The following is a 13,293-nucleotide window of genomic DNA, read 5'->3' as shown; positions in this document are numbered from 1 at the left end:
ATGTTTCTTTCAGTAAAAGTTATAATTGCACCACTGTTACAATGTTGTGGGGTTGAGGGGGGCCTGGAGATTTTTCGTTCTCCAAAGGGGGGCCCGACAGAAAAAGACTGAGAACCATTGCCATAGTGTGAGATAGTCAAAATAAGGCTTCGGAAGGTGTTGTAACACAGCTTTCACTTTCACCATATGTACTTTCCTTAACTTTTGGTCTTTTTCTGTAAAAAAAAAAAAAAAAAAGTTTAATAGTTTTAGTTTGTTTTTATATTAACTTTATGTTCTTATTTTGTTCTATGATGTGTTCCTATTGTAAGGTACTTTGTAACACTAGTAGAATAAAGTTCTCGGGGCATACTCCAGCAGAAATTAGCAAAATCAGGTGGTTTTCAGGTAGGATCGCACAGAAAGAGGGACACGAAGAGAAAAACTGAGGCAGACTAATCGTTTCAGAGCCTTTTAATGGTGCAAACAGACACAAATGTTTTGACACTATGCTGTCTTCTCGCTGAAGTCGCTCTGTTTGCACTATTCAAAGGCGTTAAAATGATCAGTGTGCTCCAGCTTTACACTCTGTCATTCTTTTTGGAACTGTTTTGCAAGATGCAATGAAAATAAATGTTTGTATATAGCTTTGGGACAAAGTATCTACACTGGAATGTTTTATCGTGAAATATATGGTGCTGTTCTGAATGGATTATCTGAATATAGAGGCTGTAGTCAGTATATGTGTGTTAAAAAGACACCTATAAGACTCTATGCACAGTCTTAATCTTGAAAACATGATGGATGATTTAAAAAAGGCACTTTAAGGATTAATAAAGGAAATACGACTACAGTTTGTACTTCTACATGCACTTTTCACTTCTATGAAAGTACCTCAGTGTAGTCTATATGTAGTAATTCCTGTTTTTCTCCTTCAATTAAACAGCCATGATGCACCATAAATGAAGATGATGATGTCTTGTGCATTGAGATACTATTTATCATTATTATCTTTATCATCAGCAACATATTGTGGTAGTGTCAGCAAAAGTTTGGACACTTGTAGGAACTGTTTGCATCAACTTTGAAGGTTTCCAGTACATTTGGTGCTGTAAGTTACATGATTCCTGAAAAGCCTTTTATAGGACTCTGAAAGTTACATTAAGTTAATAATTTTGGGTTTTTTTTTTTGTAAAAATGTACCTCATTGCTTAGTTTCATTTCAGGTTATTCATTACACTTGAGGTGTTCTAAAACTTTTGACCAGCAGTGAACATCTGCTGGTGTAAACACAATAAACTTGTCTGAAATATTCTTTTACAAGAGGAAAAAGGTAATAATATATAATGAATTAATAATATATTACATACATTTATCATTAGGATAAGTCTGGCAATATTCTGAAATTTCTCACGGTCATTATAAAAAGCATTAAAACTCACTTATTCCTCTCAGTTACTGTTTTGTATTAATAAAAACACAGAATATCACCACCAGTCTGATGCTTACAGTCTTAGTCTGTATAACAAAAGCATGGATGGATGACTTTCCAAAAGGCTCTGTGAGGTCAAATTGTGCTGGAAGTATGACCGCAGCTTGTCTTTACTGCTATAGAAACCTAAGATACGGACAAATCTCCCACTTACAGGATGTATACACTTACAGCACTTTGAGTCACGCTGAGTCATTCTCTAAAAGTAGTCGGTGATACACAAAACAAACTGAATTCACTGGTCAGCATACGTTTTTTGTTTTTTTTCTATGAAATGCCATGATTGTATTGTATTGTGCAAATAATATAAAATATATAAATACATTGAAAGTACATAATTTAAAAAGCAGCCTATAGAAATATTGAGCAAAAATATTTACAAAAACAAACACATATGATATAAGTATATATACAGTGCTGTGTGTTACATAAATAATCATATATTTTTTCTGTTTGGAAATATCTGCTGATAAAAATATAAACAAAAAGACAGAAAGCTTAAATTGCCATGAATCCCTGTAGTGCTCAACATATCACTCAGTAGTCAATACAATCTTTAACGTCTGGTGCACAGCGTATCTGCAGGCCAGAAACAAAACAACAAAACAAAGGATCAATATAGTTTTCTAATTAATAAGTTCAATTATTTAACTAAACTAATGCACCTGTAGGTGTAATGTGTTAAGTTCACTGACCTCTTTGGGCATTGTAGTTCACATTTTCATAGATGGGGTAAAGGAGGTTCTCCTGCTCATTGCGCAGTTTTTTGGCTCGCAGAACGTCACGTACACACTGGTGGAGGTAAGCGTACTGACACTGAGAAGAGAAGAAAAGACGTCAAAGCAAATAAGCAATCTGTTAAAAAATCTGACTAATTCTGCTCTACAAAAGTTAAGAAGGTCTCATTCAGTGTCAGACACTATCTGTGGTTTCAAGGACAATACTTCTTCATCCTCAGCGATTATAAATAAACTGTACAAACACAAAAAGAAGTGATCAGATGTGTGTTTACATGCCCCAGAGCATTAAATCAGAATAGAATTTTCGCAAAGTGGTTTAACCCACTGCAGTGCATGCAATCTGCTGTGTCGTGCCAAAATGTAATTACCAACTGAAAACTGGTTGTGTCACCAGTGTATATGCATGTCTAGTCCTACTTCTGTATGGATCGAAAAGTCACAAACTGTAAATATATTTATATTATTACCTCCACCAAAGAAGTTATGTTTTCATCAGGGTTTGTCTGTTTGTCTGTTAGCAAGATGATTAAAAAAGTTATGGACAGTTACTGGCACAAGGAACGAATGATTAAATTTTGGTGGTGATCGCTGGGGGGGGGGGGGGGGGGGGGGGGGGGGTATTTTGCATTTTCAAGTCAAAATCAGGTATTTTCCTGTATTTAATCCACTGGTCATGTAGATGTTCATAAAAGCTCAGATAAAAGTTGAGGGTTATTATATTAAAAACAGAGAAAACTGAAGAAAAAGTAACTTTTTCAGTAAAATATATCATTAACTAGACATAAACCAAGTGTCTCCAACCACTGTCATTTATTAAACCCCATGGGTTTTACTGGTGAATCAATGTTGTGGAAGATGACCGTGTTTCCATGGTAACTACAGAGCCTCTGAACGTCCAAATGGGTCATATCTGATGGCCGGAAAAAGACGACAAACTGCATTTTACTTGAATTATTTACATGTATTGATTGGATTAGTGGATTAACAGGTATTTAACATTTTATGTCAGTAAGTGATATTGGTCACCAGTGGATATTTGGGTCTTAATTATTTAATGATTCTCAATGACTCACTGAATATTCAGTGTTTCTTTTTGATCTCTGGGTATCCTGGAGATGATAGATGACTAAATTGTTACTTTCACCAGTGTATGACGGACACACAGATCTCTTACCTCAGTCTGCACCATGTGGGATCGGTGAAGGCGCAGGTCAAAGACACCTCCGTAGATATCCACCGTGTCCTTGTTGTCCAGCTGTTGCAGCACACGGTCCAAGATGATGAAGGTCCCTGTGCGACCCACACCAGCACTGGGAGGAGGAGGGAATCACACATCCAGGATTTAGTACAAAACAACCACGACAGTACGAACACTGAGCAGAAATCTGTCTCTTGAGGTTGGAGAGAACATTCACTCAATTTGAGGAACTTAAAGTTGACCTAAACATTTCTATTTCCTGTTACTTTATATTCCTGTCTCACCATATTAGACACATGTTAGTTGTGAAGTGGCTACCTGCAGTGGACCACAGTGGGTCCAGATCCAGGTGTCCTGTTGACATAGTCGCGGACCGTGCGGACGAACTGGATTAGGGACTGCGTGGTCTCTGGGACCCCGTGATCGGGCCACACTGTGTAGTGGAACTGACGCACCAGCCTGGTGTAGCTCAGCTGCTCCTCCTTAAACACAACACACACATACAGTTAGAAGATGAGCCTGATGGACATGCTGCTGCAGTGCCCATGAGCAAGGATTTCTAATATTAGATAACACTCTACACAAGAGCTGTACACTTCCATTTAATAAAAATATTCAAGATTCCAAGATATTTTTAATTGTCAATTCACTCGATGCACAGGACCTAAAGAGAATTGTGCCTTTTCTCTCTCACCTTGCCATTAAATTCCATGCAATTAAAAAAAAGAGGTTAAACGAGAAAAAGAATAAGTGATATAAAAGATAAACTATAATGATGATATTAATAATGACACAATGATAATAAAGTAGTAATAACAGACATAACGTTGTAAGTAAATTGATAAAGAAATATTTATTAAGATGTGAAAGTCAACAAAAAAACCTCATTTAATTTTAAATGGAAATACCTCTACCATCAGGTCACACCTCTTGTAATTCACTTGACTTCAATGTACAGTCAAGGTCAAAAGTTTTGGGAATGACACAAATTAATTCTTGACTCAAATGTGATTTGTTTGTCATTGAATTTCTGTTGAGCCTCAGAAACACGAAGAGATTAAAATAAAAATTACTTTTCAAAAACAAGACTTGTGTCATTCCCAAAACTTTTTGCCACAACTGTATTTTATAAAGTTAAATATTTAATAGGGCATTCATTTATTCTGTTGGGAATAAAATGAATCATGCATCAAGTTACTTGAAGCTGAGATTCGTATTAGTAGGTTTGACATGTAGTTTCTATCAAAATATCCCCAAAAACAATTTAAAAAATGACAGATTGATGGGCGTTCTTATAATGGCCGACACTGTGTGATACATGCAGTTTAGACTTTACAAACCACACTGTTATCCATAAAGATGGCATAAAATATTTTTACCTCTTCTCATGAAATGATTGTGATAATGTGTTTTATTCTTGATCGATAAAGTGTAACTGGGACACAGTATGTAATCATTGCACCTGGTCAAAGGTGATCACTGATGTGTTTAACTAGGAATAAAATGAGGAATGTGTCTGAAAACATGATCATTCAAAATTATTATGAAATGCAGTTATGAAATGGACAGAGTTTATTCTTGAAATGTATAGTATTTTTTGTGTTTTGTGCAGTATTGTTTACATTTTATTTTGACATGTGTAAGATTTGTTGAGGTACTTTGAGGAACTGACATGGGACTTTGTGATCAGTAGAAAAAGATGGGGTAAGGGAGTGGGAGTACATAAGCTGTACTTCATCCTGCTCCTTTTTGAAAGCCTTTTTTTTTTTTTTTTTTTTTTTTTTTTTTTACATTTTGTTCCTTGTTTTCTTTTTTTTTTATATTCCAAAAAAAATCCAACTTTATGTGCAATTAAAGGTCAGTTTTTGACTTCAGATGATAGCTGATAAACAAGGTAAAATGAATTAGAATGAAGTAGTTGTTAAACTTACACTGCAGATTTTGAACTCTCGTATGGTCCACTCTGGTAGAACAGACTCTGACAGCATCTGGACGATCAGATCTCCATAGTACAGAGGATCCTGGTCAAACGGCCAGTAATGGTCACACTTTACCTGTACAGACAAAATAATACTACATAACATCTGGGAAGCAAAGATTAGGAAAGGAACAAAATAAGGACAAGCCAAGGACAGAAATAAATTAAGATGATGGAGTAAAAGAACAACCAAGGTGACTTTTACACTAAAAAGAAATCACTTGTTTGCTCTATGTTTTATTGTTATTTTACTTCACTACCCACCCTGCCTTTCTCCACACACTGGGTGACCATAACAATGTTGTGGACGTTCTGCTCCCACACCATCTTCCAGAAGTCATCTTTTGTTCCTGGGAGTGGACCCTGAGTGGCGATGTACTCCCTACGGAAGTTATTACCCTAAAATACACGACAACCCAAAAAAAAAAAAAAATCACAACTTTTTCCAAAATCACTCTCCATTTATAATAGAATGTATGAATGTGCACCAGAATCTCACATATACGCAAGAGAGATGCAATAGCTAAATGTCAAACTGTAACTTTAACCCTTTAACAACCGCAATCTCTACAGCGCTGCATTTGGACTTTACAGCATTCAAATTACTGCAACTCCTTAACCATATGTGCGATCCACAAACGGCATCGGAAAGCTTAGATCTGAGCTTTCCGACACTATAGAACACTTTACGGCAGCAACGCAATTAGAAAGGAACTGTTTCAGAGACTTCTACACAGGCTAAAAAAAAATGCCAGGAAATACCAAAAATATGAAGCCATAATATGGATACCGAATGTTCAAGACCAAAAGCATGTTTGAGCAGATGTAAAATACTTAAAAGTTTATTTCTGCAATCTCAAAAAGTTTCGTCATGGACATTTACAGTTGTTTCTGACAAATATGCTAAAAACTTCAAGTCAGCTTTTTTTCTTTTTTACTAAAACAAACTGTTTTAAGCATTTATTATTTATAATAATGATAATTAATTGCCAGATATTGAAAGATAAGTTCTTCCTGAAAAGAAAGCTGCAAAAGACTTGGCAAAAAAGACATTTTCTGACACTTTTATTGCAAATGAAACATGAAGACACCTTAGAGGCCTGTCATAATGGGAGTCTTAAAAGGGTTAACTCCATCTATTGCATGATTCTGAAAATTACTAAAAAGTCATAAAGAGGCTGAGACAGAAGTGATCTGACATCACAGAGAGTCACAAGACACTTCTGCAGAAGTATATGAAATTCTGAAAGGGTTAGTTTAATTATTTGTACTAGTTATACCACCTGAGAAAAGCCAACTGAAAAATCAATAACCATTTATGCCATGTATGCTATATTTAGAATATTTCTCCTGTTTTCTATTGCCGTTCACAGTTCAGGGAGTTGAAGTCCTGCCGTCCTGGTGTTGTGTCACTGTGGTGTTTTAATGTATTGTTTTGGATCAAACCAAATAAATGAAGCAATCAAGACTGCAGTTTTACAACCTGGTGAGAGTCTGGTGGTTCAGAATAGAGAAATAAACAGGCTTCGGTCTGACCCATCTGAAAATGAATAAGGTTTGGCAGAATCTGACAGAAGTACACATCTGACAGGTCTCATTTTATATGAATTTCATGATGTGGATCTGTACTAAAACAATATTAAAAGTGCAACTCTACATCATCATGGAGGTGAGAAAGGTCAAGAAGATTTACAAACAAGAAGTGGTGAGTTAAACAGTTTTGACCAGTAGAATGCAGATTTTTACATATATATCAGTTTTCATGTCCATCGTCACCAGCATTGATGCATGTTTTCACAATATAGTCACATAATACTGTACGTCTCAAACAACATGGTGTTGTGGTTCATATGACTTTAACATCCTATGTAGCCCAGTTATACCTAGTACTGGGGACAACCACAGTCCCATCTGTGTTGCCATGGTAATGCTACGGTATGGTAATGCAACAATTTTACCTCACAGAAATACTGCTGCCACAATCACATAATTTGTTTTTGTTGTTGTGTGACTTGGTGTTTTAAAGGGTTAGTCTGGAACAAATAAATAACAAATTCCAACTGCTTTTATACCAGATTATATTCAACCATAGTACTACCGTTTTGTGGATAGCTGCCTTTTTAAGGCCCTGGGCTTTGTGCAACTGTTTACACTGAACATTTTTCTTCTGGTCTGTAAATATTCGTATTCGTGTAGAATTGTATTACTATTTTATGTTAATATTGAATATCTTTATTTTTATATTCTTCATATTTTATCACTTTACTATTATATTATGTTATATTGTGTTGTGTTATGTTATGGTACACTATTGTCTACTATGCTATGTTACACTATGTTACACAATGCTATGCTATGTTTTGCTATGTTACGCAATGTTATGTTATGTTATGTTATGCTATGCTACATTATGTTATGTTACATTAGGCTATACTATCATGTTATATTGTTATGTTATGCTATGTTATATTATGTTATGCTATGTTATGTTATATTAAGTTATGCTATGTTACACTATGCAATGCTATGTTATGTTAAATCATGTCATGTTATGCTATGCTATACTACATTATATTACGTTACATTACGCTACATTATGTTATATTATGTTATGTTATACTATGTTATGTTACGTTATGCTATGTTACGCTATGCCACGCTATGTTATGCTATGCTACATTATACTATGTTACGCTATGTTATGTTATGGTATGTTATGTCATGGTTTGTTATGGTATGTTATGTAATACCATATGCTGTCAAACATATTATATTGTGAAAATATTACACCGCTGAAACCATAGTGGCATGAGTTCACGCTACATAATTGTCTCTTTACAAAAAGATTTTTTTTTTTTTAAATAGCACCAAACCATCAAGTAGATCCAAACTCAGCAAGTTTTCATTCTCTATTGATGTGTGATTGTAAATATTTTTCAGCATGGGCAAAAAAAGACATTACTGTACCATTACAATAGTCAAGAATATTTATAAATGGTGTTTTTATTGTCAACAAGTGACTGAGAGTTGATAAATGCCACTATATATTAACTGGTGAGGCCCTTCTTCTTTGACATAAATTCTTAATGTATGGTCAGTCACTTATCGCAGCTGTGAACTTACAGGAATGTAGCTGGCGTTAATGTAGTCAGAGCAGGGATCGTCATCCACGTAGGACAGCTTCACCCGTGTTGAGTCATCTAAACATGAGATAAATAAGAGACGTTGAGTAAGATGCTTGCCACATAAATACTGCATGCACTGCTGGGTAATGTGAAGCCTGCCAAACTAGAAGGGGTGTGGCCTTCACAACACAGTGTAATCTCTGCTAATCACTCCATATTTATGTGTCTAAAGGGCTGCTGCCTCCCACTCACAGGGAAGGATGTTGTTGTATCGGTTCTTGCCGCGGTTCTCAGGCAGCAGCGCCGAGTCGAGAGGCTGGTTTCGGCCCACGTCTTTCAGGTCCTGACAGGAAAACAGCAAATCGGGGTGAAATTATGCATGGAAGGTGGCTGGGGTTTAGAGATCAAATCACAGATACTGGAGTTCAACACATTAATCTGCCTGTTTGACACATGATAGTAATTATTTTATGATGGTAATTAATTTTTCCTCAACATATTTGACTTTTCAACAAGGTCCTCTTTCTTTCTTTCTTTCTTATAATTGTAGTTTATTAGTATTAGCATATAGCGTTATCTTATTTCCAGGATTAGGGGCACTGATCATGTTCCACAGTGAAAAGAGAGGTGGATCAAGTGATTACCCATCATGCCTAGTGCCTACAGTACAAGTCTGTGGGGTCAGTGTTAAGATCTGGGGTCATTTCAGTTGGTTAGCTCTAGGTTCAGGAACATTACGTATCCAAAATATGACAAATAAATATTGTGACATTGAAACAATGCAAAGACAAAAGTGTGCTGTAATCAAAGCTAAAGGCAGTCCAATGGAATATTAAAATGTGGGTGGCTCTGTAGTATACTGTGGTGTAAGTGACTATTCATTTCATTATTAAGATTACTGGTGGAATATTAGGGTCCATGCAGGATCAATATTGTACTAGTGGCATATCCTCATAACTCACCTCATACTCCTCTGATAGAAGATAGTTGGAATCAGCCTGAAGTTTGATGTAATGAGACTCAAAGTTCACAATCTTAATAGGGCTACAGGACATAGAGAAAGGTAAAAAGATTTATCAGGGTCTAATTTAAGATTCATACAACAGATCAATATTAAACACACTATGTCACACTATAATGTAAGCAGAAATAGCACATTTTATCCACCATCCTCCACTTATTCAAGATAAATTTGTTGAAAATATAAATATACTGCACCGGATGTAAAGTGTTACCATCAAACTTACATAATGCATGATATTTTCTTACCTTGAAAAACGACGGTTCCTGAGAAAGGAGAGATAGTTGTTAGTGGTTGTACAAACAAATGAGGAATCACAGTTTTGTGCATTAATAGATGTTCACTGACAGATTTATTGTATATACGGGTAAAATATGTAATAGTGCTTTTTGTTTGCAAAGTTATTTCGCCTTCAAGTAGTGGTTGAGCGAGCAATAGAATGAATGGGGAGAGTAAGTAGTGATAGTAAAAAAAGCACTGATATGGGAGAATAAATGACATTTTCTGATTGCTTTACGGCAGTTATGTTCTAAAGAATAAACTACATCATTGCATAACTCTCGCAGAATGTTCTAGTGGGAAGGAAACTGAAACATGCTTCCTCCTGTTTGTGTGTTGCTGTATTATTACACCCACGCACACTGAATGAGGAACAAATTCAGTGCAAAAAGGTGGACGCAAAGAAATGTCCCAAACAAAGCAAAAATATGAGGAAAAATAAGAAAACACAGGAAAAGGGAGATAAATAAACCACAAAGTCATAGACGGTCAGAAGTGATGACTGATAGGGATTATCATAACTATGCAATATATTGATTTGTAAAGGAAATGTTGCGAGTATCGTGCTAAGAAGCTTATTACAGCATCTGTCCTCCATCTTTTCCCGCTCCTTCGACACCTTTACTGTACAGATTGTGTAACAAACCGAGGCACACCTGTCAGTATGATGTAAACGGCCTATTTAAAATAACAGAAGCACAAAAAGCCACAAACTGCATTACCCTGCAGGGGAAAGGGAGTGGTGTGAGCAGTGTTAACTGTAATTAATGGTTTGGCTGGTTTCTATGTTCAGCCCAGCTGGTATGTTTGCAAAAATCAAAACAGTAATTAATGAATACACTGTATTTACCTGCATATTGTTGGGTACGTTTTCAGTTTTAGTTATTGTTTTCCTTTCCCTTTTATATAGTGCAGAATGGATATTTTTACTGTTGAGTATTGTACATTACTGGGTTAGTAGGAGAATTAAATATTATCATAGTGATTAATTTTAATTACAGACATTATCCCAGGCATAAAAAAATGTTTAACACACCCACATCAATGCATAACTTATTTAATGCTTTTTTTTTCCCAAACATGAGACATGCTAAGAATAAAAGGTTAGGAATTCAGCCATGAAGTTTAGAGAACAATGAACACTGAATATCTAAATACAATAGAAATAATAAATAAAGGGTTTTTGTGCTGTGAGTTTTTTTGCTTATAAGGTTATATAAATTTTTTAAATAAGCAATAGTTTATTTCAATACAACAGTGGTAGTATAGTGAATGCGGTGGTTTGTTTTATCTGTGCTATTAGCTACCTTGACATCTTGATATATTCATGTCAAATAAAACTAGATTTATATATTATATTATTATTATTGTTGTTAAACCCACAATTATTAAATCTCTCAGAACGTTTCAATATTTATGAATAAAAAAGCCCAAAAACTGCTAAAATATATATGTTCGTAATCTTTAATTGCAGTTAGAATGTGCACACTGTAATGGTTTAAGTGTTTAATTGTTTAGGTTTTTGCTAAGTTTCATTTTTGTCAAAATTCCCTTCAGTTAATTTATTAGCAATTCATTAGCACATGTATTATTAGCAGGAGTAGTGAATTCATTTTAGCATTGGTAATGTATGTATATACAAGAGCCCTTTAATTTTAATGTATATCTTATCTTATTAATACGTAGTCAAATTTCAGTGTTTTCAGCCTTAGTTTGACTACTGTGCTAATATTTCTGCATCAGTTCATTATGTCAGTATGAGGCAGTTTATGGGAGGAGCAGCTCAGTGTTTGTTCTTACCCTCTGACTCCCATGTGAACTCCTGATGTCGGTCCTTCTCTCCTCGTGCTCATCCTGACTGCTGGACTCTCCTGCACACTGCTGAAAACACACCACAGCAGTGCTTTAAACCCAGCAGCCTCCACCCTGCTACACCTCCATCTGGGAGCTGCCTGAGACTTAAAAACCATAATCAAACAGGTGACAAAGTGGTTTGTCATTTCTGTCTATATGGTGGATGCTCACTACACCACACTTGGCTGTTCATTAAATAGTGTGTACAGACTGAAAACAGCTGAGAAAGACATTCAGATCCTGCGCCACCTTTTGATAACAGAAAATGTCAGATTCAAAGGGCATCCGTTGGTTCAATATTTAACACCACAAAGTTTTAACGGTTTCTTTGGGTCATCTTTTCTGTATTATTACCTTCTCTTCTGTCTTTTTTTCCTTTCTAAATTTATTTCCCAAATTAAAGTAGTAGAAGAATTTTGGGAAGTGTTTATAAACGTGAACTTAAGTGAAATGTAGAAGAGAAGTATGAGATGCAACAAGACAAAATGATGTAAAAGATGAAAAAAAAAAAAAAAACGAGGAAAACAACGTAACAAGACTAAAAATATGAAATTTAATGTAAAAAATGGAACAGGATGAAAATGATGTAATGTAAATGTAATAGACCCAACAAGAAGAAAAAAGAGTAAGTGGTCACTTGTGACAAACAATAAAGTCTATCTATCTATCTATCTATCTATCTATCTATCTATCTATCTATCTATCTATCTATCTATCTATCTATCTATCTATCTATCTATCTATCTATCTATCTAGCTATAAAACAGCATAAAAGTTTTTGTTGTTTTTCAGACACATTGTTAGCAAAACTGTAATAATTATGCATCAGTTAAATACGTCGCATGCTACAACTTTGTAAATTTTGTTAGAATGTTCCTCTGTTTTAATTTCAACTTATTGTGGCATAAATTGTCAGTAGGTGATGCAGGGATGTCAATTATTTTCTATTTAACACACCCATATTTGATCGAACATCTTATCATTTTTACTACCTAACAAATAACAATTAAATATCTAACAACTGAGGAAAATGTGTGTAAATCTATGACCCAGGACACACAGGTGTGTATTTGAGCTTCAGTGTGCACTTTATGGATTCTGTCTTTCTTTCCCACTACTTCTATACTGTTAAATAAACACATAAAAACCCTGTAAAAATGGCCCTGCCCCCTGTTATTGAGAGAGTAGTCTTTGAAGCTAAAAACAGGTCAGATAACAGGTCAGACTGAACGAACCAAATATGAACATTTAGTTGATAAGTTAAGTGTTGCATAAATTGTGATAAAAAAAAGATTGAAAATTGCAGTGTGAAACAACATGAAGAAACTGACATGGATTAATACACCTTAAAAGATTTGACCTTCCCCAACTGTCTCTGCTGTTTTCATCCATGACAACAGCCTGTGCATTGATCACTATGAAGGGGAGTATGGTTGGGTTTTTGGAAAATCCAAGCATTGCTGTTTGTGATTCACTGCCTCTGGTCATCTCCTCCAGAGCAACAACGGTGTGGAAAAGTACCTACCATTAGCTTAGAAAGTGAGTCGTCTAATGTCAATGAACGATGCTTACAGCACAACACAGACTCCAAAACACACTTCATACAAATACACAAAGAGCAGAATGC

The 13,293-nt window shown here is 35.3% G+C and overlaps 1 protein-coding gene across 4 annotated transcripts in view; it reads right to left on the bottom strand.

Annotated features, from left to right (window-relative positions):
* Nucleotides 1–231: 231 nt before the first annotated feature.
* Nucleotides 232–13,293, bottom strand: part of LOC115420793 (receptor-type tyrosine-protein phosphatase beta-like) — a 77,543-nt gene continuing 64,481 nt past the window's right edge. For 2 of the 4 annotated variants that reach the window (XM_030136321.1, XM_030136324.1), the window contains 11 exons: nucleotides 11,613–11,693; nucleotides 9,782–9,799; nucleotides 9,475–9,556; nucleotides 8,765–8,855; nucleotides 8,511–8,587; nucleotides 5,652–5,786; nucleotides 5,341–5,463; nucleotides 3,728–3,891; nucleotides 3,386–3,521; nucleotides 2,167–2,287; nucleotides 232–2,050 (listed from right to left, as the gene is read on the bottom strand). In XM_030136321.1, coding sequence (XP_029992181.1) covers nucleotides 2,028–2,050; nucleotides 2,167–2,287; nucleotides 3,386–3,521; nucleotides 3,728–3,891; nucleotides 5,341–5,463; nucleotides 5,652–5,786; nucleotides 8,511–8,587; nucleotides 8,765–8,855; nucleotides 9,475–9,556; nucleotides 9,782–9,799; nucleotides 11,613–11,693 — 1,051 coding nt within the window. In that variant the 3' untranslated portion in view covers nucleotides 232–2,027. Of the gene's footprint in view, nucleotides 2,051–2,166; nucleotides 2,288–3,385; nucleotides 3,522–3,727; nucleotides 3,892–5,340; nucleotides 5,464–5,651; nucleotides 5,787–8,510; nucleotides 8,588–8,764; nucleotides 8,856–9,474; nucleotides 9,557–9,781; nucleotides 9,800–11,612; nucleotides 11,694–13,293 lie in introns of those variants that run through there. The other 2 variants (XM_030136323.1, XR_003935599.1) reach the window with 2 other exon arrangements.

Source organism: Sphaeramia orbicularis, chromosome 6 (assembly GCF_902148855.1).
Source record: "Sphaeramia orbicularis chromosome 6, fSphaOr1.1, whole genome shotgun sequence".
NCBI classification, from domain to species: Eukaryota; Metazoa; Chordata; class Actinopteri; order Kurtiformes; family Apogonidae; genus Sphaeramia; species Sphaeramia orbicularis.
This window is presented reverse-complemented; position numbering and strand designations above follow the sequence as displayed.